The sequence below is a fragment of the Plecotus auritus genome (genome assembly GCF_963455305.1).
Source record: "Plecotus auritus genome assembly, chromosome: 2".
Lineage (NCBI taxonomy): Eukaryota > Metazoa > Chordata > Mammalia > Chiroptera > Vespertilionidae > Plecotus > Plecotus auritus.
Window position 1 is genome coordinate 43751578 of NC_137771.1, and position 27799 is coordinate 43779376.

Below are 27799 nucleotides of genomic sequence, written 5' to 3' on the forward strand. Positions count from 1 at the left end.
TGACCTCTTTCATCACCTCCCTCATCTTTAATAACAGCTATTCCTAAGTATTTGTACTTTTCTGAATGCACACACATTTATCTGCAATCCTTTGCAGTATTGGTCCTCTTTTCTAGAAAACTCTTCCTCTGCTTCATCACTTATTATCTCAATTGAATCCCTTTTTTTTAAAGGAGCTCAGGAGTCCCTTCTTGCAGAAAACCTTTCCTAACCTCACCCGCAGCTGGGCACCCAGTTCATTTGGGGGTAGGGACTTCTTGCTGAGGAAAGGTTTTGTTCTTCCTCTATAGTCCTTATCAATCTATATTAGAATCTCCTCTTTTCTTACCAATCCCATAAACATGGAATGCTTTGAAACTAATAGTCTTTTGGTTCTAAAGTCACATTGTTCTTGGCACATTGCCCAGCAATCATTAAGTGGTTGCAGAATAAAATATACATAATGGACAGAAAAGGGAAAAGCAAAAAGAAAGAAAGGGAGGGAGGGGGGAGTGGTGGGCTAGAAGGGCTCAGTGGGAGAAAAGGGGGACATATGTAATACTTTTGACAACAAAGATTTTACCAAAAACAGGAAGGGGAAGATGAAAGAAGGGAAAGAGGGAAGAAAAAAATGAGAGGGAAAGAGAAAAATCAAAATCATGTCTGAGACGGAATTTTGTAAATGGCACACGGCCACATAACTCTAGGAAGCCTTATTCATTTCACCTAGGATATGCCAATGTCTATGGCTTGCTCATCTAAGGACAAGCCAGTCATAAGTCCTACACTTTCACAGTCCAGACCCACTAACATCCTTTGTAAATTCAAGCGAGTGAACTTTTTAAAGCGTGGAGCCTCTTAACCAGTTCCTCAATGTGCTCCAGTGCGATCAATAACCAATCCAGATGACAAATTAATGTTAAATACCGTTTGAAGAATGACAAGAAAAAAACGTAGCAGGAGAGGATTAGTGGAGAGTCTCTCCAGGATTGTGGTCTCACGGAATGTTTACGGACCCTGCTGTGATTCCGTGGGGGAGAGGCAAGAAGGCTAAGGAGATGGATTGTGGGCTGGTTTGGAGATGATCAGTAACCTGGAGGTGGGAGGCCTTTCAGAGATGGAGTTCTCACTCCTGCTGTAGAAATTGGACTCCTGAATCAACACAAACAAGTTACGAGGTAATGGTTCCAAATGCCAATTTGCTGCTATTTTTGCTTCAACGCCACAACTGATTGTGATTGCTTGATGGTTTTGAAGCTGCCTTTTACACTCTAATAATTGCACTTTCCAAATTGCACCTGAGGCATTACCAGGCCTGATAAGGCTCTTAATTGAGGTTTTAGTATAATTATTTGGAAAGCATATCCTTGGGAAGAATAGTTTGAATAGAAGATAGATCAAATATGTTCTAAGATTATTCTTTGCAGTCACATGATAAATGCTTCTTTCTACCTACCCCCCCCCCCCCGCCCCAAAGAGTCAACAACTTTATGATATTAAGGTTTCAAAAAGTTGCTAACACTCTGGAAGCTTTGCTGTTTTTTAAAAAAAATCCTTATTTTATTTTTTCCCTGTGAAGTCACCACAACATATAGCTGAAGAGGGGAGATATGTCTGTTATGATTTAGGGTTGCCAAACCACTGTCCCTTGCCGTGACTTTAAAGCAGTATTTGGATTTGAGTAGAAACAACAATAAACTGAGAGCAACTTATTAGCTGAAATTCTCGGAGCCTCAATATTTTTTATTTGTAAAAAGGGGGGAAATAACATTTTCACTGGCCTATAGTGGAAATCTAGTGAAATTTGATAGATAAAACGCAAAGCAAAAGCTAAGTTATTTTGTATGGTTGGGATATTATGGATTCAAATTAAAATTGTGGACTAGAGTTAATTGAATGGAGCCAGAAAACAGAGTAGACACAGTGTATTAGTCTGTTCTGGCTGTTATAACAAAATATCATTTTAGATTGGGTGGCTTAAGTCCCAGACATTTCTTTTCCTCACCATCTGAAGACTGGAAGTCCAGGATCAAGGTCCAACAAGATATGGAGTTTGGTTTCTGATGAGAGTTCTTTTCTTGGATTGCAAATTGCTCTTTAGGCTCACATGATCTTTTCTCGGAGCATAGACAGAGAGAGCTCTCTGGTGCCAGTCTTTCTCATCCTATAAGGATACCAGTCCTATTGGGTAAGAACCTCACCCTTATTTAAACTTTACCATCTCCTCACAGGCCCAATTCCAAATATAGTCGCATTGAGGGGTAAGAATTCAACACATGAATGTGTCTGTGTTGGGAGGTGGGGGGTAGGAGACACACACATACATTTATTCCATAACACATAGGCTTACCAAAGGACCCCTCTTTCAAAGTCTCTCTTTTACCATTTACAGATATCAAACATGGCTTTGGATTCCATTTATCATGTTTTAGGTTGGTTCAAAATGTCACCCTTTCACAGAATTCTCTGCTGCCCCAGCAGGACCAATTTCTGCCCTCTCCTTGCATCTGCTATAACTCTCCTCTCCAATAACACTTAGCTCATTATGACTTGGCTGTTTCTCTTAAGAGTGGAGGTTCTTCTGGGTTAGAAGACATATCCCCTTTTTAATTTTATATAGCCAGATTACTGAGGAATCTCAAAATAATGTTGTAAAAACAGGAATATATTTGAACTTTTATTGGTTGTTAACACCTTCATCCACATTCTGACAAACTGCCTTTTCCAGTTTCTTTATAATATCTTGGGCATATCTGATAACTTCTACTCATTTTTATGACTGAGAAGTACATTTGAAAACTTTAATCTCAAAATTGACTTAAAATTTATTTCTTCCCCATTCCCCAGCCAAGCCTTGGGCTGTGATCCTGGCTTATCAGAGAAAGAAATCATAGATAACACCAGGCAGACTGGACTGAGATTCATGCAGGGAAATGGCATAGATTTGTGCAGGATATGCAATGTTCAACTCTAGGGAGCAAGACTCCTATGGTAGACCATGTGACCCGCTCTCCCTGTGTTTGTCCAGGACACAATCTGCACAACTATAGAAGGAAGCCCCAAATACATAGCCTTTTACTCCCTCTTCCCAGTCTAATTATTCCCGAGTTTGATAAGGACTCAAATGAGGGCTCATCCTATATAACTAGTCACACTATCAGTAAGGGGGAGCCATCTTTGATCCTGCCCTGATTTTGTCTGTTTTATCTTCTCATGGTGATTTCTACAAATAATAACATTTATAACAAATTATAACTTTAAGTATAATGATATAATGTATAACATTTTTTGAGTATTCACTATCATACTTCATAAATAGTAAAATACATTTCTTTCATACTCCAAAATTTCTGAAATAGCAACATGATTGGTAACTGATGTGTCATAGTTTAATTGTAGGCATTTTTTTCTCTCCTAGTGGTATGTGAGATAATGGTCAGTCTAACAATTGACAGCCTCTGACAATTGATGAAATACAGAATGTAGAAGATAGTTCTAACCACTTTACATGTACTAACTCATCCAATACAATAATATTGTGAGATTAGCTATAATTATTATTTCATTTGACTGATGAGGAAATCACGTAAGGAGGTTAAATAAGATACCCACAGTCACACTTAATATGTAGACAGAGTAAACTTTATGTTGATGGGGTACATATTGAGCTTTCTTGGAGTGGTGTTTGTATTCTTCCTCACACCCTACATCCCTAAAGAACCCCTCAGAGAGGGACAGCCATGTCTCCTTCAGCCACACCAGTGTCCTTTCGAGGTGGCTGTCTCCATGCTTTGTAATCTCCTGAACAGCCCTGTAGTTCCTGCCACTTCTGTACCTCTGGGCTCCTTCACATGGAGCACTGTGAGCTGCTAAGGTCTTCCTTTTGTTGTCCTTAGGACTGGACAACCATGTTTGTATTCCCAGTCAGGTGACCTTATAATCTTTCTTGGCTTCTTGGTTCATTGGCTCCAGCAAGCACCCTACATTCAGGAAACCCCATAATGAAAAGATGGCATTCTCTATACTAATTAAACTTTCCACCTGCTAGGCTCACACGTCAAGCTCTTCCAAAAACTTTCTCACCAGACTCCCAAGACAATGTCCAAATAAGGCTAAAGATTCTTCAGCTTAAGTCCATTCCTCCAGGGAGCAAAATGCCAGTCTCCATATCTTGTGGCTACTCCATTGTCAACAAGTAACTCCTTCCAGGTTCTTTTCACTCACACCTAGCTTTCAGATGAAAGGGCACTTCCTCTGAAGACATATCATAGTTTTAATACAAATGAAAACACTGCTTCCCTTATTGGGGTTGGGGATAGAACGGGTCCAATTGTTGCAGGGCCAATTCTGCAGAATTTAGTAACTCTGGGTAGGGTGTGGCAGCCTTTGCCCCCAATTCTTAATAGATATCTTTAAATTGTGGGAACTGGGATTGTTGTCTTCAACTCATACCCTATTCAATAATTCTGGCAATACATATAATCAGTCAACATTTTGTTATGTTAGGTTTTCCCTGAATCTAAAATATCTTGGAGCAGCCAGACTTCCCTTATACAGAAGCTGCTGTGCGGAGCATAGTTGACTGGCGGCCTCCTGTGGCTGCAGCTTTGGATTTGATGTGGTATTCATGCCAAGGCCATGCTTCCTCCAAACTGCTTCCAGACAATGACTGTTCATGGTAGGAAAGGTGTTAAATCCCAAACAGGACTTTTCTAATGGGAAACCTTTTCTTGGCTACTTAACATCAGCCTATTCAAACCATTCTCAGAACTCTGCTATAGTCTGAGGATCTTCCAAGCAGAGCCCCTTTCCTTCTTTCTCTCTTTTCACAGGTGTCAGACCTAAATTAATGGTCTGTAAGTTCTTCCTACCTACTTCTGCTTCCTCCCCTTTTATCTGTCACAAGCATCCCCTGCCCCCCCCCCCCAAAAAAAAAGCTCTCTTGTACATCTAAAGGTCTAATTCTCAGAGAACCTACACTGAGCTCCTCAGAATAGAACGTATACAATCATCTGAAGATTACACAGGCTTTTTTCTACAAAATGCAATTACCTCCTCAGAAAATAAGATCTATATCCATTTTAGTATGTGGCATTGACAATCATCTTCTTGAATCTTCTCTCTCAGCTTTTGAGACTGCATAGATCTATAGAAAATTATGAGTAAGATTTCAGGAACTCCACAGACCTTCTAAAGTCTACCAGTTAAGAGTCTCTGGTCTACAAGATAAAGTCAAAATTCTTAACGTTGCTTTCTAACCCTGCCCACTAAGCAGCCCCAGCCTACATCTAGCCGTCCTGAACTGCTTGTGATTTCCTGGCAATCACCTCTCTGCTTCTGTACCTGCTGCTCCCAAACCTGAAATTCCTCCTTGTCTCCTCCTCTACCCCAGCTCATCCCAGCCAAGTCAGCTGAACGACTTTGAAATATTTTGCAAATACCTAGCTCAAGCACCCTTTTTTGTGTCCACTGCTCCCCTTACTCTGAACACAGTTCTGTTATAAATTTATAATTGTTCCCTTACATGGCTTCCAAAACTATGAGCTCTTTGAGGACAGGAGTTATGCATTACTTTTCTTAGGTTCACAGTGCCTAGTACAATTCCTGCTACATGGTAAACACTCAAGATTTTTGTTGTTGTTGTTGCTGCTGCTGTGGCTGTTTTTAATAAATAAATACTCCACACTCAATGCTAGACCTAACCAATATGTGACCTTAAGGGAGTCTCATAGCAACTCTGAGCCTCGGTTTTTCTTCTGGAAGAAATATATAAGAATAACAACTACTTCCCCGAACGCACTCTCACTAAGAACACTAATGCAAAGGCAGCGGTGCATGTCCTTCCTTTTATTTACTGGCCTTTGCAAGTTCAGCGCTATTGATAACATCCTCCCCCTTAAAACTCACTGTTTACTTTTCTTTTCCTTTGTATTTATCTTACTTGATTTCATCAGAGTTACTGAGTTACCTGAAGCAAAAACTTGGATGTTATCTCTAAGTCAGGCTTCCCCCCTTATTCACTACTTTCAATCGGTTACCTGCAAAGTCTTTTACATTTTGCCTTTTAAATATTTTCTTTATTTTCCTACTGACTCTAGCCTAGTTTAAGCCACAATCACCCCTTGGGTGATGATTATAATATCATATCAGCAAATAACTTGTCACTCTCCTTCTAGCCCTAACTCCCTCCAATCTATCCTCTATACCAATATCATAAATCTGACCATGTCATTCTGCCATGGAAAATGCTTCATGGCCCCCTTGTGCCTAATAATGACTAACATTTACTGAACACTTGCTACCTGCCTAATAAAACATAGTGAAGTAGGTATTGTTATTATTCCCATTGTGAAAATAAGAAATTTGAAGCTCAGAAAGGGTAATAACTTAGTAAGTTACCAATATCTAAACTGATTTCAAGGTTCTCAGAAGTATATGTCCCTATATATTAGTGTTCCTACTTAACTTGACAGTCTTACCTTAAATCTCATGTTTTAACAATACTAAACTGCTTTCCTACACAGTTCATGCTGTATCTTCAGAGTCTTTGTTCATGCTGTTTCTATGACTGAAATTTTCTTTTTTTAAAAAAACATATTTTTACTGATTTCAGAGAAGAAGGGAGAGGGAGAGAGATAGAAACATCAATGATGAGTGAGAATCTTTGATTGGCTGCCTCCTTCAAGCCCCTCTACTGGGGATTGAGCCTGCAATCTGGGCACATACCATGACTGGGAATCGAACCATGACCTCTTGGTTCATAGGTTGATGTTCAAACACTGAGCCATATTGGCTGGGTGACTGAAACTTTTTTTCAAGTCAGGTCCTCTTCCCTTTTCCTAACCAGCTCCTCTGATCCCCAAGAGGATTCATTCTTCCTGCTCAGTGCTCTGACATTCCCATTAAATGTATTTGTCAATTGTATTTACTATGATAGATTGATGGAAAGATGATGATGGATAGTTAAATGATAGATAAATAAATGACAGAGATAGAGAGCTATATGGACATATATGTAAATTTATGTACCTCTCTCTCCCAACACAGAATAATAATAATGATGATGATACTGACAGTACTAATAATACTATGCTACTAATAATGATATATCGGTCAAAGGAAAGGTTGATATAACCTAGAAGTGTGCATTAGTTAACTCCCAGTGTGGTTAACTTTAATCAATGGGACAAAGGAAATATGAGCAAGACAAGCAAATAAAAATATCTCTCCTTTTCATTTCTTCTGGAATGCTCTGAGGATTAATCTCTCTGTATAGCCTGACATGAGGCCAAGAGGACACAACTGCTGAGAGATGGGGTGTGGGGGGGGTGCGGGCAGGTATTTGTCCCATGTGTGAAGCAATGGATAATAAGTAACAGATCACCTTGCCTTGCTTCCCAACTTCCAGAATATGAAATATGCATTAAATAAAAAAAACAATTTATGATACTATGTCTACAACAGCTAGAGTCCATGGGTCAGGTATCAAGAAATGAAAGTATGTCTTCCCTCAGATCCAGGACCCACTTACAGAATTGTGCTTCCTGCCCCGCAACTTTATTTAGAGGGATGGGGAACACATCCATGGAACTCAAAGATGGTTCCACTGAACAGGAAACTCTGTGATTATAATCTGGTTAACTTTAGACACATATTTCCAGTGGACCAGTAGGCAAAGAAAGAAGTTACTACATGATAAGGGCAGCAAGGAATCCTGTATGTAGAACTCTAGAGATTCCCTGAGTGGTCTTTTAATATTTCCATGCCAAGTAATAATCATCTTTGGACAATGACAGCAACCACAACCCAACAAGAATTAGGTCATTAAGAGCTAATTCCCACAGGGATGAAGAGCAAAGTAGCTTAGTTGAGAAAGGCCAAAGGTGAGAAAAATCTAGGCTGATAGAAGATAGAGCTATGTTTCTCAAGACCTATCCCTAGTAAACACCTACCACATGCTAGAATTTTTCATATATTTTATATTATTTAGTGCTCCAAACTGACTAGTGACATAGGATCATTACTAGACACCTATTCTATAGAATAAAACTGAAACCAAGAGAGATAGAATGGAATATCAGATTTGACATTTCTGACTTTGAGTTAGAAAACAAATATAAACCTTTTAGCACTTATTAAAAGTAAATGCCCTAACTTTCTTAACAGATTGCCTCCAAGGTGAAAAATAAACTCTTCTACAGGTGCTATTTTCCATAAATTGATGAGAAAATTCAAGTTCAAAATATAACTTTTAATGGGATTTTTTAGCACTTTGTCAATGTCCTACAAATTGTATAATAAATACAGTTGATAAAGTCTCTGAATGAATTGCCTGCACCATTTATACTAACCTTACTGTTGATCTTGAGCAATGGTGGAGAAGATATTTCAAGCGTCTTCATTCCAGTCCACTGTGTTTCCACAACACAATTCCAATGGCAGCAAGGAGAAGTAAAGAATAAAAAGCATGTTTCAATGGCTTGGGTACCTTGGCACCTTTCAAAGGAGCCTGGAGCAAATGAGAGCATCAGTTTGCCAATGTGAACACAAGTTTTTCATATAAATAAGCACTTGATAATGCCCTAGGTCTTTTATTTCTATTTGTAAGGTCAATGACATCTATAATAATAAAAGCATAATATGCTAATTAGACCAGACAGCCAAACAACCTTCCAGACGTCATTCCGGACGTCCTTCCGGACGAAGCTGTGGTGGCGGGGGCAAAGGCAGAGGTGCTTAGGGGCAATCAGGCAGGCAGGCAGAGTGGTTAGGGGTAATCAGGCAGGCAGGCAGGTGAGCAGTTAGGAGCCAGCAGTTCCGGATTGCGAGAGGGATGTCCGACTGTCAGTTTAGGCCCGATCCCACAACAGTAGGACATCCCCCCAAGGCGTCCCGGATTGTGAGAGGGTGCAGGCCTGGCTGAGGGACCTCCACCCCCATGCACGAATTTCATGCACCAGGCCTCTACTTTGCTAGATAAAAGAGAAAAGTGGATGTGCAGATCATGCTGAAATGTCTTCTTCCAAAGCAAAAAAACATTTGGGTTGTTAAGAGTAAAGTCAAAGGAGGAACAAATAAAAGCAGTGAACAACAACACACCATGAGAACAACAAAACCTGTCCACTTAGTAAGTGCAGGGCTCAGGTTAGGAACATAATATAGAATTCTCAGGTTAAGAACTTAATATAGAACTCTCATAATAATATGAGGCATAGGGGCAACATTTATGCACATGCCCAGACTCTTGCATTTCTAAGCAACCATTCTTTCCCTAAGACTATTATGGATGGTTGTGCATAGATTGCAGAAACATGCTTCTTGTGCACACAATGTGGAATATAATGTCTATAACATGGGGTCTTGTGACATCTTATCAAATGTTAGTGTTGAGAGAAGATTAGAATTCAAGAAAAATCCTGTGTATCTTCCGTAGGTTTCACTGGCCCACGTGAGTGCACAGCAGGGAAAGTAATGCAATTTGAATAAAACCACTGAGATTATATTTCCTAAAAGAAATTAGGTCCCATTTGGCTAAAGCATATGGTATGGAAAGTATGCCTATAAATTTTGATTTTGGTAAAATTGCAAGAGTGCTTTGAATGCTTGTGGACATTTGTGAATGTTCAGTAGGCTATGAGGAATTAATGAAAATACTTGACAAATTAAATAGGATGATATGAAATATACTTTAGAAAAAATAATCTTGCCACAGTGTGTAGGGAGGATTTGAGTGAAAGATGCAAGAATATGGAATAAATAATTAAAATATTATAATAGTATAGTATAAACTATACTGTAGTCCAATCAATAGTACAGTGTAGACTCATTTATTCTACTCTCAGTTCTCAGATAATATAATGGAAACTTGGGGTTGCCAGATAAGAGACCTCCAAATCTCATCAGAAAAGTCATTAAGTTTTAGGAATTATCAAGGTCACAGTGATGGGTACAGATTTCCAAAATTCTGATTTTCATTTGAAAGTTCAAATTGTATCATTGGCAACAAATATTGTTGTTAGTTGTTTTCCTTGAAATTGCAGGTTTAGTTTGTTTATGAGTATGTCTGCTGAACACCCAAATCTGAACATAGTTTTTCTGTAAGTTATTGTTTCAAGTAAAAATTATGTTCCATGAGAAAAGGCAGTTAGTTCAGCTTGCAACTCAATTTTGCAACTAATTTTTTTCAAGGCAGCACTAATACTTTAGTATGCAACAAAATAACTTTATGGCATAACTACTTTGGGACACAGATAGTAAAAGCATATAAATAGCATTAATACCTAATAAAATTAATAGTTTTACAGTTTATTCAGGGACATTTTAAAATTAAACTTGCATTTTTAGCTGTGAGTGCAAGATGCTAAAGCATAGAATGAGGAACTTCCAGTTTGGTGCCACTGCTTTGATTCATTCTGGGGTACCAGCAGCTTAACTACGATTACTTTTGTAACATCATTGCAAATATCAACATAGTGAACATACACATATGCACACGCACACACACGGCAAATGCTATCTTAGGATTATTAACAAAGTAGTTTGATCTCATGGATTCCCTAAAACGGCCTTGAAACTGCCCAGGGTCCCACGGACCATACTTTGAGAACCACACACCTATGGAACCAGTAGTCTGATCCTATTTTCTCTCTTAGAAACGGCCTCTTTCAGCTCCTTTCATAGAGCTTCTGAGGAAGCCACCTAGTTCTCAGTAACCCTGCCCATAGCCACATCTGATTGGCTTAGAAGTGAACCAATGAATATCTTCCCCAGAAATTTTGGCCTCAGAATTTTGGAAGGTGGACAGTTCATTGAAGCAGCTTCTCTCCAATGTCAGAAGCTGCAAGATGTAACTTTGGAAGTGTCAGTGACAATACTTCCTGTCAAAGACAGAGAGCCAGTCTGCAGCAAGATTCAAGTGGAGATGAGAGCTGAAGAGAAAATTTGTTAATGCTCAGATAAATAGATCCAGTTTCTCCTTGGGCTCAACCATGTTACTATCCTTGATTACTATGAAACACCCTGTGTCTCCACAATAAAAGCCCCACTGAGATGAAATAATTGACATAGTTTTTCTATTGCTTACAATTAAAAGCACCTGGGGGAAAATTCTGCACAAGGGACTCCTGGCTCCATACCCTAAGGCTTAGAGTCTAAGCCAAGTTGATAGCCCCACCTTTGAGCTGATATTGCACCTGGCTGGCGTCTCCCGCACAGCATCTGTCTCACTGCAATCTCATCACACTGTCATGCTCTCTCCCGGGGATGTTCCTCTAATACAATGCAAGCTCCTGGAAAGCAGTGACAGTATAGAAGTTATTTTTCATTTTAAGTTAAATCTTAGCAAATGACTAAGTAAGGGGAGAAAGGGAGGGAAAAAAAAAAAAGAAGAAAAGAAGGGGAGAAATCCCCTTGAAATAGACCCCAAAAAATGTATCTTATTCTTTCCTGGCTAAGTCATTTCATTTTTTGTGTCTCCATCCACCCACCTGAAAATACCAGGGCCTCTAGGTTGGGGCTGGATTAGGTGAGAAACTTGAAAAACCTTCAATAAATAAAGGTTTCCTAAACTAAGAAACCCCACCTTGGCTGGCCCAGTTAGAAACATTTGATGCCACAGAAATCACATCTTTGATGGTTCCTCTGGGAACAATAATGAACTTGATAAAACTTTGTATTTTGTAAGTTGGAAGCATCCAAAGAGACCCTACCCACCTTTTCCTATTTAACTACTTAATTATTCATGAAACTTGAAAATTAAGTCCCCCAAACTATTAAGCAGAACACAGCCATATATAAATTTTATAATTCTGAAAATCTTTTTATCTCCATTTCCTAGTCGGTAAAACAGGTGAAATAGCATGCTATGAGGTTAAATGAGACAGTTGTTAAATAATGCAGTAAGAGTGTCTAGCATGGGGTAAACTAAGTCTATTGTTTTACCAGCTTTTCCATCTAGCTTAGAAATATTATGTACTTCAGGTTACCTCTCAAGAAGTTCAGGTTGAAATAGCATTTATCCATGAACTATCCTAGGCTGAGAGAAGTCAGGAGATTGGCTGAGCTGGTGACCATACCAGAAGCTCAGCACAGCCTTCTGACTCCAAGCCCTGCTCTTTTCACACCTCCGGTCTCTCTCATTTGATAGACAAGTATTTTATTCCATCTCTGGGTATTTAAGCAAATACATTTTGTAAAGAATTGAAAAGATCGAACAAATGATGGAAAGCATTCAAAGACATTACAATATGATTTAAAACAATGACAAGGTATGGAAAGAGGAGGAGGTGAATTCCTGTCACTGCTATGACATTTGCTAGCTTGGTGAGATTGGGCAAGGCAGTTGTGCAAAACATACAGCAACTTCATCACATGTAAAATAGAAGTATTTTTTTTCTTTCTTGCAGGGATAAAAAAGAATAATTTTTGAGCACCTACCTATGCACTTTAGAAACATTATCTTAATTTTTACAACAACTCTGCTCAGTTGCTCAATAGGCATTATGTGTTTTTTTTCTGACAAAGGATCTGGGATCTAAAATTTAATTGAATTTGCCCAACATCAAAGAAGTAATACCTGTGATTTCCACTACCACAGACTGTTCTATGTGCCTTAAATCAGGGGTAGAGAAAGTCCTGCCTGTGGGCCATAAAAGGCCTGCGAAATAATTTGGTCTGGCTCTGCCAAGGCATTAGGGTTGAGTTAATTAAATGTCTGACCAAACGTAGCAGGTTAAATTTAAGTTGATAATTTTGTGTATCCAAAAGGCCCTTGGCAGATAAAAGGTTCCCTACCCTTGCCTTAAATGATGCTTATGAGACAACATAGAAGAAGAGATGAGGAAAAACATGTGACATTGTCCAAACTCTGGTACCACTGGTGTATTGTTTCAAGCCATACCACTAATAGATTTCTTCCACTGGTGATAGTGACAGAATGATCCCTGGAAGTCAAGTCAGGAAATCTGAGTTTTAAACTTTTACTTCACTGCTAATTAACTGCACAATCTTGACCACTTTCCTTTTCCAAACCTCAGTTTTCTTTCCAGTAAAATGGGGCCATAGAATCACAAGTGTAGATGCCTACTGACAGAGCAGTAATGAGGCTCCAGCAAGATCACAATTGTAAAAACACTTTATGCTTCAGAGAGCTCTATACAAATGTTACTATTATTATTATTGCTATTACCATTATTATTACACCGTGTTCTTTGGGGAAGACATTTATGTTAAACTGACACAGCGCATAATTGGAGTGCTCAAGTTAAATAAATGAAGTCAGCTGTCTGACTCCTTTAAGATAAATGATGTTATTATAACATAATTGTATAACCCCATATAGCTTACAGCAGCAAAAGGATGTGTATTTCACATGCTCTCCTATAATTACATCCCCATTATAATTTTGCAGTTAGTTGTGATGAGCTCTGGTCATGAAAACATGCCAATTTTGTATGGGATTGAAGTCTGCCTAATTTTAGCAAATTGAGAGTCACACAAAAGAAAAGAGATAAATACTATGTTGTTATTTTTCATTAGAGAATTGCTATATTAAGAGGCTGCGATCCAGCTGTGTTTGTTTAAATAAAAGTGTGATTTGAATACCTCCTACAGCTAATGTTCCTGCCAATGAATAAAAGATAAAAATGTGGCTCTACTCTGGTTGGATGGGAGTCTCTGCATTCTAGCTGACTTGGAGATTTATTGTTCCACATAAGGAAGTTGAAAGCATGGAGGGCAGACCACACACAGGGGCTTTTTGTGTATTGTTTCAAGCCATACCACTAATAGATTTCTTCCACTGAAGCTCACAGCAATTCAGCTGTGCTCAAATGCTCCACTTAACTGTGAAAAAATAATAATAAAATAGTAATTATGTCTCAATGGCAGATGCAGCCCAGCTCAATGCCACAAGAAAAAAGTAAACAGGAACAAATACCATTTGGAGAGGAATGCTGTATTTGAGTGTCATTGCAGTAATGGACTTAAGCATCCTTTATTTCTTCCAAACAGACCCTCTCACATATAGCCCCACACCTCTCTCTCCCCAGTCTCCCCCAGAACTATCAATATTCTCCTGAAATTTATTGCCATGCAAACTTGGAATCCAGAATGAAAGACAAGAGGTGATATCCAAACTGTAGCTACAGTGTAGAGCAATTCTAAAGCATCTAAATGATGTTCTAGAAGTCTGGCATACCAGGATACCACAGCATTAAAATCTTGGCCCTCAGGTAGATCACAGCCTAATGATGGATATAAGATACATACGTAGTCCCCATTCTCCAGACCATTAAGTGTGACTTTTTGAAATGTCATTATCTAAACACTGCTTGCTCTTGCTCACCTTGCCCTCTATTGTAGCCAAATCAAACCACGCGCACGAGCACGCGCACGTGCACATATTCTGTCTTTTACCTCCAGGCCTTTTCAGGTGCTACCTATCTACCTGACTTTTCTACCCTCTCTTATGCATGTAGTGATCTCATATATATGAGTTAATTCAAACACCAGCTCCCAAAAGTTTTCCCTGCACCAGCCTCATGGATGCTCCAAGTGCAGGATAAACACCTATGTTAATCTCTGACCCTGAGTCCCAGCTGAGGGGGTGGGATCAAGTGTTCCCCATCTTCAGCTCTTCCCTTCTTTATCATTTGCATAGCCATTGTGAGCAACTGTTACTGATAGAAGTGCATTTTTCAGATGCGTAGAGCTGGAATGAAAATAGAGGATAGTTGTATTGAAATATTCTGTTTAATTATCAGTCTCTGTACTAGGCTTTTGAGGAGGAACTGCAACTTTTTACCTTGACTTTAGAGAAAGAAAAGGAGAGAGAGAGAGAGAGAGAGAGAGAGAGAGAGAGAGAGAGAGAGAGAGAGAGAGAGAGAGAGAAAGATATGGATTGGTTGTCTCTTGTACTTGCCCTCCACCAAGGATTAAACCAAAATCTAGGTATGTGCCCTGACTGGGAATCGAACTTGCAAACTTTTGGTGAACAAAAAAGCACCACTTATTAACTTTTTAACCAGGTGTATATCATATACCTTAGCTGGGCTTCAATTCCGTCATTTACAAAATGACATTAACAGTTGCTTCATAAAACTATTGTTAGGATCAATAAGATAATATTAGGTTCAATGAAACTGATATCTATAGATGAAAGACCAGCAATTTCATGTGATGAAGCCTAACAGAACAGTAATTAGAATATAGTAAATGTTCAATTTATGTTAAGCATAGATATTTATTGTGTATCAATGATAAATGCTAGTTTAAACTTTAGTTATATCATTTAATATCAATTAATGAGTACGATTCCTATTGTTCTTTCCTGATCTGTAGAATGGAGTTGTTAATACTTGCCTTGTAGTTATACTGTGACAATAAAATAAATGAAAAATAATGATACAAAAGAGGCCACACAACCAATAGAAATCTGTATTGATTGCAAAAGACCAAGATCTATGAAAAAGCTACAGTATTCCAGAAAAGAATGACAGGGAGAAAGGTCATTCAAGAGCAGGTTATAGCCACAGGTATTCTGGCCTCATAATGGAATATTCTTTATTGAATTCCTATGACCGTGCATGTAATTCTAAAGAACTGGTGTGTTGCAGCTGACTTAGTTAAAACCAAGTAGAAGACTGAGTGTACACTCACCATAAGGCACTGACTCTTGAAAGCTCTGGAATGTCAGGCAGTCCAGTTTAAATTGTCTGAGTCAATTTAAGTAAATAGAATGCCTGAAGTCTAAAAAATTCATTCAAACAGAAACTTTCATGATCAAATTAAAACTACATGTTTCTTTCCTAAGACTATGGCATGGGAATCAAGATTAAATGTGAAATACTCCAAAGCATCAGATTAACAGCAAAAGGTTCTGACCAAGAAGAACATAAAGAAGGTCTTATTTCATATGATCAGAAATTATTACTATCAAAAATAATAATAAACTAAGTTATTACAACATGCAAAAGTGCTGAGCAGACATGGGTTTTAATCAAGTGTGTAATGCTAATAATTATCCAATGAAGTCATTATTTTGGTTAAATTTTGGAATATCTGAGAAATAGTATGTACAGATTGTAAAAAGAAACTATTTGCAGGGTGAACGCAAGGGAGTGCTTAATCAAAGTTTGAAATGTATATGTTCGGGGACCTCAATCTCACACACAGAGTTTAGAGAACACATGTTAATGTGGTGCTGAAAATAATCGCCAAATCTCAAAAGGTTTCTTCATTTAGAATTTGGATCAGGTCTGATGTAAGCTATTCTCAAGGGAATTTCTTAACAGTTGTTTGGTGTTGTTTTTGTATTTTTTTATGGAAAAAAAGAAAAGAAAAAGAAAAACATTTGAATGACACTGTGAGGCATTGAAATGGGGAGAGGAAAGAGGGTGAGGGTCTTCCCTCAAAACCAGGACATGAAAGGCAGCCAGCCACCTGTACATGGCACCAAGCAACCATAGGGCATTGGGATCTATGCCTGGGTTTAGATGGATACCAGTTCTGCCATTCCAATACCTTGGAAAAATCATCTAATCTCTTTAAGCTTTAGTTTCTCCATCTGCTAAGGAAGATAATAATCTCAACCTGGTGGGAAGTAAGTAGCACAGAACCTAGAGACACTATTAGGAGGCTAATGTGCACATCCAGGTTTGCTCAGCCCCTCACGGAAGATTTGACCAAAAGAGGACAAATATCAGGGCCCTTCATGAGGTCTTGGGTGCCCAGATTCCTTCCAATAAAGCTTTTAGTTGTGGCCAAGGGAAAAGGGTGCTACTCAGGTGAACTCAGATTTTGAGGTGCATGAGCTGGCTGGCTGGGCTCCAAGGAGACTAAACTCTACCTTGGAGTGTCATGTGCTTGGAATGCCCTGGGGACCTGGCCTGACCCTGGAGTGGTTGTGGCACTGGACGGACTAATCAGATCCAGGCTGTGTGTGATTGCTGCAATGCTGTGGGGAAATGATAGGGTTTGTCCTCTCGGAAGTCTGAAACCAATTCAGCGTGAGATTTTGGTCATTTGAGAAAGAGCTGGAATGAGAACCAGGAGAAGTTGAATATGAACATATCTTTTCAATATCCTTGCCAAGAGGAAAGTTAAGAAACAAATAGGATACAATAATGTCTCCTAAACTGTTCCCAGAACACGTATTTGAGACGATTATAAGAGTTCCACAGAAAGAGTGCTTTGTGGTCAGATAAGTCTGGAAAATGCTGCACACTGTTTATATCCTGTTGAGTAATGACAATTCACACCTGTAAAGCAAAGGCTCTGAGAAAGGCTGTACATAACTATATTTAATTTTGTTTAATCCCTGTGTTTGGGTATTGTTTTCTTTTTAAAATACAGTACCTAAGAACACCTCTCAAAACACCACTGCTCTCATGAGTTCAAATTGGGAAGGCTAAAATAATCATAGTGTCCAATACCTGTTTCTATGAGTGTCTTCCAGGGACTGGCTAATCCCTCCCTGCACGAAATTACTCCCAGGAGACACCCTTCCGTTTTCTTCACTGGAGGACTAGGCTCTGCATCCAGGCACAACCTCTTGAGAGCCTTCTTTAAATGTTTCTGCTAGTACAAGTTAGGAAGCTTCCTCTGTATCCCTACCACCCCCAGGGTTTAGTACCTGTGAAGGTGTATTGAAATCATCTTTGACTAGAGCCTGTTGTCTCTGCTAAGCTGTGAATTCCTTGAGGTCATACTTGCTAATGAGACACCTGTACTCCAGCAACTACCCAAATGCCCACAGACATGAGTGAGCATCCTTCACATGACTGATATACGTTGATAAGCTAAGCTTCAAGATTTGGGGAAACCCTCTGTGCTCAGTCTGAAAGTCAAAGCAACTCGGAGCCTCTCTCTGCAAAGGCAATTCCTTATCCTTGGTTTGGTTATCTGCACAGAATTGGAGAGTCTTGAAGGAAAGAGGAGCTTGAAACTTAACCCCTTGCCTGCCAAATAAAAGGCTCTTATTAGTGTTATAACAGCTGATAAATAGCTTTATTTTAGAAGAATTTATCTCTACAGCATGCTCAGAATGTATTCAATCCACTTCAATCCCACCACCACTATCCTGATACCAATGTTTATCTCTCATCAGTGACATAAGAAGGTTTCCACACTGGTCTCTCATCTCCCATTTACCTTACTCAAGATTAGTCATTTTCTTTATTTATAACTAGGGGCCCTATGCATGAAGATTTGTGCAAGAATGGGCCTTCCTTCCCCTGGCTGCCGGCACCGCCTTCGCTACAGCCCGGAGCCGCCTTTCTGCCTTCCCATGCTTCCCAGAGGCCCGGAGTGGCTGGGGCAGTGCAGAACACCTGTGTCCCACCCCCAGCCGCTCAATGCCTGCATATGCAAATTAACCCGCCATCTTTGTTGGGTTAATTTGCATATTCACTGCTGATTGGCTGGTGGGTGTCGTGAAGGTATGATCAATTTGCATCTTTCTCTTTTATTAGTGTAGACGTTTATCTCTTGTACAGGAAACCATACAATGTATTTTCACCTATAAAATATTTAATGTTATCTAGACCACTTTTTTTCCTGCCTAAAAAAATATTTTATACAACCTCATGAACCTATCCAGTCATCCAAAATCATCTAAAACCTGTCCCATGTTTTATATTGATTTCAAAACTGAGATTGATTGTTACTCATTGATATTAAATGTTTTTAAGTACTAAATAATAAATTTCATCTTGATTTAGTACTGAAATATATAGATCCTTTTTTAGATCACAATCTAGTATGCCTTAATTTTTTACTAACCTGCAAAGCAAATTCAAATATATTGTACAGGTTTTATATCTGTTAAAATCAGGTATCCAAAAGCATCTGATTCCTTCTAATTCACTCAAAAGCACTCTGTTCTGAATTGCCCTTAAATATACCTCCCTTAACGATATTTTTAATAATTACCTCTATTGAGGTATAGTTGTGTATAATACATTTATTTAAAAGTGTACACTTCAATAAGTTCAAATGTATACACCCCAAAACCTACCATAACAATGAAGAAATAGAATATTTGCATTCTTTAAGAAAGCTCCCTTATGCTTCTTTGTGGTCAATCCCACCAAACCTTTGTCTTAGTCGACCACTGATCTTATTTCTGCCATTATAATTTAAATTTTCTGGAATTTTGTATAGATGGGATTGTACAATATATATTCTTCTGTGTCTGGCTTCTTTCACTCAGAATAATGTTTTTGAGATTTATCCATACCATTCATTTAAAAGTATTTTATCCTTTTTATTGCTGAGTCATTTTCCTTGTGTGGATATATCACAAAACTTTTTAATCCAATCCCCAACTGATGGGCATTAGGGTTGCTTCCAGCTTAATTATCAATAAAGCTGCTATGAACAGTCCCTTACACAGTTTTGTGGGAACATGTTTTCATTTATTTTGGGTAAATAACTAGGAATGGAAATTCTGGGTTATATATTTAGTGCATGATTTTGTACTTCAGGTTCATTTATCTCAGTGATTCTGAAGGTTTATAATATTCATCAAATTAGAATGGTTTGGGTGATTATTTCTTCAAATGTTTTCACTGTCCCACCTCTCTTCTAGACTTCAGGAAGTCCAGTTATATCTATATTGGGCCACTTGAAGTTGTTCCACAGCTTATAATGTTTTCTTTACTTTTAAAATTTATTTTCTTATCCCATGGTTCATATTTTAAAATTGTTGACAGCATTACAGATGTCCCCCATTTAACCTCCTTTGCCCCTTCACCCACCCCCCATCCCACCCGAGGTCTTCATCACATTATTGTTTGTGCCCATGGACTATGCATATATGTTGATAGTTTTCTTTGCTGTGTCTCACGTTCACTAATCTCTAATTCTGCAATGTCTAACAATGTCTAATCTATCAACAATCACATTAAATGTATTTTTCATCACAGACACTGTAGAGGGAATATCACTTTATAACTGAAGCGACTAGAAGTAAGCCCAAAACTCAAGGAAACTCCTATACATACATCTGTAGGTTTTCTCTTCAGAGATCTCTCTTCTTTCTCATAATTTAATAGCAAAGACCTGCCACTTCCACCTTCCAAAATCTTACGCCTGTATCCTCAACTAAATGAGAATGTCCCCCTCCCTGCACTACAGTCCAGAAAGTTCCTGCAGATCAATAGCAAGGACAGTCATAAAACTCACCTTATTTTTTCTCCTTCTGCAAGAGATTACTGTCCTGCAGTGCCTGTTGTCAATATGCAGAAAATTCTTTCATATATTTTGTCCAGTTCCCTAATTGTTTTCAGTGGAAGGCTACACCTAATTTAAATTACTCAATCATGACTGGTAGTGGATGTCCTCTTTGGGTTTTTTAAAGATATTACACAATTATCTTACAGTGTGCATGGGTGCTGAAGTCCACTATAATTTTTATTTCTTTCCTTCATATGTAAATGTGACTACTTTTCTCTAGCTAACTTCAAAATTTTCTCATTTTCCTTTGTCTTCAGCCGTTTGAATATGATATGTCAAGGCAATTTCTTTTGGGCTAAGATTGTTTTCTTTTGGTTATCCTGCTTGGTATAGGGTGGGTGTTGGTATGCCACAAATTTTATTTTTTAATGTTTATTCCAGCCTTGGATTTTTCTTCTCCCATAGAGGGTCTGTCTCTTGCATATTACTTGTACTCACTGACTTTCAGTCTAGCAGTATAGGTAGGATGTGGTTCATTCTCTCCTATTCCATTTAAGCCTCACATTCAGATAGGCATTGTGTTTCTGGATATGCCCTTCTAGATAATTCTGAGCCCCGTGTACATATTCCTGCTTCTCAACACTTTGTGTTTTAATTAATATGCTACCAAAAATCTTGTTGAGAAAAAAAGATAATGCTATTTTTTTCTAACTATGTGACCTTAGGCAACCACATTATTTATCTGAACTTCAGGTTTTTTTCTTATATGAAGTGGAGATAATAAAACTAAAAAATTAAACTGTTTTACAAAGGAGACATAGAGATATGAAAAAGTATTTAACATGACTAATCATCAGGAAAATAAAAATCAAAATTACAATGAGAAACCACCTCACACCTGTCAGAATGGTTATTATCAAAGTGACAAGAAATTGCAAGGGTTGGCAAGGATGTGGAGAAAAGGCAACCCTTGTGTACTGTTGGTGGGAATGTAAATTGGTATAGCCACTTGGAAAACAGTATGAATATTTCTTAAAAAATTAAAAATAGAACTAGCATATGATCCAGCAATTCCACTTGTGAGTATTTAAACAAAAACACTAACTCAAAAAGATATATGCACCCTCATGTTCACTGCAGAATCAATCACAATTGTTAAATATAGAAGCAACTTAAGTGTCCATTGATGAGTGGATAAAAAAAATTTTGGTATATGGGATATTATTTAGCCATAAAAAGAAGGAAATTATCCATTTACAACATGAATAGACCATTGTTAGGGCATTATACTAAGTGATAAGTCAAACAGAAAAAGACAGATATTATATACCTCACTTATATATGGAGTCTAAAAAATGAGCTCATAGATACAGAGAACATATTGGTGGTTGTGAGAGGCAAGGAGCAAAATTGGTGAAGATGGTAAAAAGTGAAAACTTTCAGTTATAAATAAATCATGGGGATATAATGTACAGCATGATGATTATAGTTAACAATACTTTATTGTATATTTGAAAGTTACTAAGAAAGTAAATCTTAAAAGTTCTCATCACAAGAAAAAAATTTGTAAATATGGATGGTGATGGATGCCCATGAAATTTATCACAGTGATCATTCTACAATATACAAATATAAAATCATTATGTTATACACCTGAAACTAATATGATGTTATATGTTTATTATAATTCAAAAAAATAGAAAAAATAAACTAAAAAAACTAATGAGATTATATACCATAAAAACCCTATGTTTTTTTTAATATTTAGGTGTACAATGTATATTTTTTCTATTAACTTATTAGTTAATAATGCTATAAGAGTGAATGAATTATGTTTTTATTAACACACCTGAAAGTTATACTTTCTATTTCAAACTCAGCTTTTGGTAAAATCCCATTTCTTCAGTTGCTATCTCAGGAGAAAATGAAAAATAGATGTCCACCATCCTAATATATAAAAACCCAGGGTCCATAACAACCAACTGAAGGCTCAACTGAACACCGGAAGTCAATCCTGCAGTCAGAGCTGGGTTGCCGTGGCGACCCAGCACTGACTGCTGCTGGTGTGGGTGCAGTGACCCAGCACTGACTGCCAAGGGGGCTGCAGATCAGGCCCAGAGAGAGGCCTGAAGAGAGAGGCAGGGTCTGATCCACAGCCTCTGTGGCAGCTCTTGATCAGCTGTTGCCTCTCTCTTTCTCTCCATGCTTCTCCAGCAGCCACACCTCTGTTTCTCTCCAGGCCTCCACAGGGGCTGCTGATAAGCCCTGACTCTCTGATCAGGCTCAGAGATAGGCCCAGAGACGCTGACTGGCATATAAACTGACCAATCAGAACTAAATTGGCCAGCAGGGGAGGGCAGTTGGGGGTGAGATCAGGCCAGCAGGGGGGGGGGCAGTTGGGGGTAAGATCAGGCCGGCAGGCAGAGAGGTTAAGGGCAATCAGGCAAGCAGGCAGAAACAGGGGCAATCAGGCAGGCAGTCAAGTGAGCATTTAGGAGCCTGCAGTCTCAGATTGTGAGGGGGATGTCCGATTGGAGAGGGTGCAGGCTGGGCTGAGGAACACCCTCCCTCCCCCGTACACGAATTTCATGCACCGGGCCACTAGTTCAGATATAAAAATGTGTGAGAATATAAAGAGTTAGAATCAGCAATATTACTGGTAATGGGTAAAAGAAATGGGGTCAAGAGGAGTCTTCTGAACATGAAGTAAGTCTCTCAGCAAAGTAGAGCAACTAGAAGATACAATGAGATGACGTGTTAGACTTAAAACACCCTCAGATGTCAGACAATGCTGGGTTTAAGACCCAGATCTTCTATTTCTAAGATGTGGCTACTTGGGTAAGTTAATTAATCTTTCTACATCTCTGTGTCTTTATGGGCAACATGGCAATAATAGTGTCTCCTTTACAAATGAGAATAAATGACATAACATATGTGAAAGAGCCTGAGAGATAAGAGGAGTTCACTAGTTGTTTAAAACACACATGCACTTACAAAACAAAAGAAAAAAAAAAGAATGTTATCTATCAGGAAATAGTAACAGGAGCCAAAGACAACACAAGCCAAAACTCATAAATCTAAGAAAGAGAGCCAAACCAGAAGCTCAGATGCCAAGATTAGGAAGCAGTGGTGAAAGTCAGGTAGCACCATGCCGATCTGCTGGAAGAGAATTAATCAAACTTTAATGAGCAAGGTAGAGTGTGAGTGACAAAAGGGTCTCAGGGTCTTATGGACTGTAATGTTTAAAGCCACATAGAGATGAGATGTTTGTAAGCAATACTAAAAAGATTAAAGAGGTAGGGAAAAAAATAAAGGTTGTTCTAAAGAAAATCTTATTTCAAGAAAGGAGGAATCAATTATTCTCCTACTTCAAATTCTTATCCATCTTCCTTCTCAAGGTAGAAGAGATATTCAGGGCTGAAAGTAGAAAGAGGGTGGGAGGAATATGGATGAGGTGATTTGGTCAAGGAAGAAAGCAGGGCTGTGCTGACACAGGATGACTGGGGGCATCTTGTTTGGTAGTTCCCACAGTTCAATATAAAATGCTAAGAGGGTGTAGATAATTCAAGTGGAGCCTGAACCTGGCATACAAGAGGGGATCCAATATCGTGTAATGTCATGGCAAGGACTCAGCTACAGGAATCTCCAAGTAGGTTGTTCTACATTAACAAGTATAAGTAGAGACTTAGAATCCTGATTAACAAATCTTACAGAATGTAATACTGGTTTGTTTTGTTTTGTACCAGGGACAGCAATCAAATTAAAAAAAGAGACCTAAAAAGAGATATTAGTTCACTGTTCAAGCAGGCCAGGAGTTAAGCAAGGGCTCACATACAGTATGAAACTGGAACAAATAAAGAGAAATCAAAGTAAAAATAAAATGGCAACAACAACAAAAACAGTACAAGTACAGGGCCAATGCATAGAGGCAAGTTAGGTGCGAGCGATGGCCTCAATGAACACTAGTTGCTCAGAGCCTCCCCCCTCCCCCCCCCCCACACACACCATGCAAGAAGATTGTGGAAGCAGTACAAGGAGAAGGAGGCTCCTAATATGCTCAGAGAGACTGGATTCATGAAACTACAGGGGAGCAGTTTTAGGAACCCCTCTGAGGAGGCTAGAAGAAGGAAGAGAGAAAGGGAAGGAAGGGAAAGGAAGGAAAGAAGAAGAGGATAAGATAAAGAAGGAAAGCATGGCATAAGAGAATGGAAGATTTGGGGAGGGGGGAATCAGAAAAGGGAAGAAACAGGAAGGTGGAGGTAGCAAGGGAGAGAATGAAAGAAAATGGGAAGATCTATATGTTAAAGCAGGAAGACATACTGTTATTGGGAGGGGGGAGGTGCAAGAAAGAACGGTTGAAATGTATGTAAAATGTAACTCAATTACCTGAGATCAGCTATAACACATGGGGGGAAACCACATCAGGTTGTAAATGCCATAGTCCCAAATAGTTACATTTACTGCATTTATAAACAGATATCTCTTGGCAAGTGAATCAAAAAGGCCTCCACAAGACATGCGATTCTGGGCTTCAATCCATTCACTCTGTGAATTAATTGACTTTATTTGAACTCTACTGTTTTCAGTTGGAGAATTCACTGTGAACATGTTGTACATCTCTCAGAAATCAAATAGTAAATGCACTGCAGCCAGATTCTGAAACTGAGCCAGAAATTGTTCATTATTCAAGACAGGGGTTTCTCTGTAATTAGAAAAGACAACCAAGAGATAAATAAATAAAATAAACAGCTAAACTCTTTGAAACGGCTTCCACATTTTCTCCCTTCGCTTGGGAAGTGGAGGCTCCCCTGAAAACCAAGTAATTTTCCTCACTAAAGGAAAGAGGTGTACATCACACCTACTTTCAAAGTGACATTGGTTCCCCAAACCTCATCTTATCTATTTTTATATATCACTCAAAATAATCACTTGCCTGCAATATAGTCACAAATCCAGTTGTTGTTTTCTCTTACAACACAAAAAGTATTCATCTTCTATTGCATTTTAAAAGTTTCTTTTAACTGACAAGCCCAAGGAATGTATCTTCTGGTTAATTTCTTAAGTTGTTACATTTTAAAAGGTTAAAGCACATAGTGTTCTAGCCAGGATTCATGGAGCTAAGCAAAGATAATGGAGCTCCTAGCAAACAAATTAAATAACTAGATAGATAGATAGATAGATAGATAGATAGATAGATAGATAGATAATAGGTAGGTAGGTAGATAGATGATAGATAGATAGATAGATAGATAGACAGATGATAGATAGATAAAACAAAATTCACAGATTCACATGAGATGCTAGATGGAAGATTAGGCTGGGAAATATCCATACTAAAGGCAAATTATGGTCTTTTCTTATCCACCTGCCACTGCTCCTGGAGCCATGATCACTCTAACCTATGAATGTCCCTCTATCTATTTTATTTTCTCAAATTCAAGATCCCCTCAAAATTTCTTTATCTCCTTTCTGACTCTCATCATTGGGCTAGACAACCCCAGCAGAAAGTCACAGCTTTCAGAAAATAGCAGTGCTTAGAATATACCCTAAAGGGAAGGGCCTCTAGATAATGAAGGAGAAAGCTGTAAACAGACACTGGTTAAGCCTGAATTGCAACCTCAGAGGTTGTCCCCACCAGCAGCCCCCAAAAAAGATTATTTGAAAAACCACAAGCAGGGGCTCAGATGTCAACCTTCTCTTAGGTACACATTGGTGATCAAAGAAGAGTCCCCAAAAATATTAGCTCATAAAGAATGATGAGACAATGATAGCAGTGGCTGTAGAATAAATGTATAGGCTGAATAAGGGAAGACAGAATCAATAGTGATTTAGTTGGCCAGAAGATCCAAAGAATCATCACCAAATGTATTAAGAAATTTCAAATTAAGGAAAGTTATAAAAAGTTAAGAGATACAGGAGATGTAGAGGTGTCAATATTTAGTGGTACCAGAATGAGAGGAATGAAAGAGGGGAAAAAATAAAGAAAAATGGCCAATAATGTCCCTAAATTAAAAGTTATGCAATATTACAGATTAAAAGCTATTAGGGAGTTCAATGCAGAACAGATATTTAAATGCCTAGATATATATTTTTAAAATACCCAAAACACCTTACCCACATAAAAAGCCAGAGCATAGACATATTTTCAGATGAATTACACTAAAATTTCAAGAAATAAACATTCCAAATTTAAATAATTTTTGAACTCAGAAAAAGAGGTAAAATAACCTTATCCATTTTATGAAGTTAACATATACTTGATACAAAAAAATACTTAAAAATGTAAGTCAATTTCAATTTTAAAAACAGATGCAATGTCCACATAAAAATCTGCATGGAGCCCTAGCTGGTTTGGCTCAGTGGATAGAGCATCAGCTTGTGGACTGAAGGGTCCCAGGTTCGATTCTGGTCAAGGTCACATGCCTGGATTGCAGGCTTGGTCCCCAGTGGGGGACGTGCAGGAGGCAGCCAATCAATAATTCTCTCTCATCATTGATGTTTCTATCTCTCTTTCCCTCTCCCTTCCTCTCTGAAATCAATAAAGATATTTAATAAAAAAATCTGCATGGAAAGGTTGTTAGCAACTTTATTGATAATTGCCAAAACATGTTGGAAGTAACCAACATGTCCTTCAGTAGGTGAATAATAAGCAATCCACACAATAAAATACTAGTCACTATATGTGATAAAAAAGAATAAGCTATTAATCCATGCAACAATACCAATGAATCTTGCATGCATATTATTACATGAAAGGTGGATCATTAGACACTAGGGATTGGTGAAGGGGAACAGTTGAGTAGGTAAGACACAGGATTTTTTAGGCAGTAAAACTCTTCTGTATGGATACATATAGTAGATCCATGACAATCTGCACTTATCAAAACCCAATGACCTTGACAGCAATGAAAGTAAACTAAATGATATTTACTAATTTATAAATAGATTCATTTAAAACACATATAATATGTACATTTGCAAGGGTTTGCAGGCACTTACATTATGTCAGGCACTAATTGCATACTGCATACATATTAATATATTTATTTTTCAAATAACTATATGAAAATTAAGGAACTGAAGCACAAAAAGCCTGAAGAGCTTGTGTTACGTCACACCAGGAGGGTGAGGTGTGGAAACCAGGTTCTAATGCCAGAAGCTTAAACAGTGTGCTATACTGCCTATTGTGTGGCAGATGGTTTAGAGGGCATATATCAAATATACCATTTGTGTGGCAATTGTAAGAGGGAAGAAATAGCAGAGGTAGGAAAAAAGAATGAAGGGGAAAGTACTAAGTAAACATAACAAAACAAAAAAAAGAAGGCACCTACAAAGATGATGATGAAAGTGAACCATACTAAGGAGAATGATTAACTTAAAATTGTGCATCTGATGTTTAAAAAAAAAAAAAAAGTGCTGACGTTAGCCAGAGAATTCTGATTACGCTTCAATCTTAGATAACCAACCATTTTAGATACATGGGTTTTACTAAATCAGCAGCTTTGCAGACTAGAAATGTCTAGCCCAACAGATTCTCCAATAACACCCTAGAATATCTAAAGGACAACTTCCAGGTGGTTAACCTTGGAGATCTACTAATGACTTGTTTGGACTATAGTATCAAACCACATATTCCTGATTTGTG

General features: G+C 38.3%; 1 protein-coding gene across 7 annotated transcripts in view; it reads right to left on the reverse strand.

The window, feature by feature from the left end:
* The window catches only part of LOC308242313 (uncharacterized protein), a 261237-nt gene that overhangs the window by 61620 nt on the left and 171818 nt on the right, over nucleotides 1-27799 (reverse strand). For 5 of the 7 annotated variants that reach the window (XM_080656329.1, XM_080656326.1, XM_080656324.1 and 2 more), the window contains one exon: nucleotides 8331-8390. The exons of the other annotated variants lie outside the window; for them this stretch is intronic. In XM_080656329.1, coding sequence (XP_080512455.1) covers nucleotides 8331-8390 — 60 coding nt within the window. The remainder of the gene's footprint in view (nucleotides 1-8330; nucleotides 8391-27799) is intronic. 7 annotated transcript variants of the gene reach the window in all.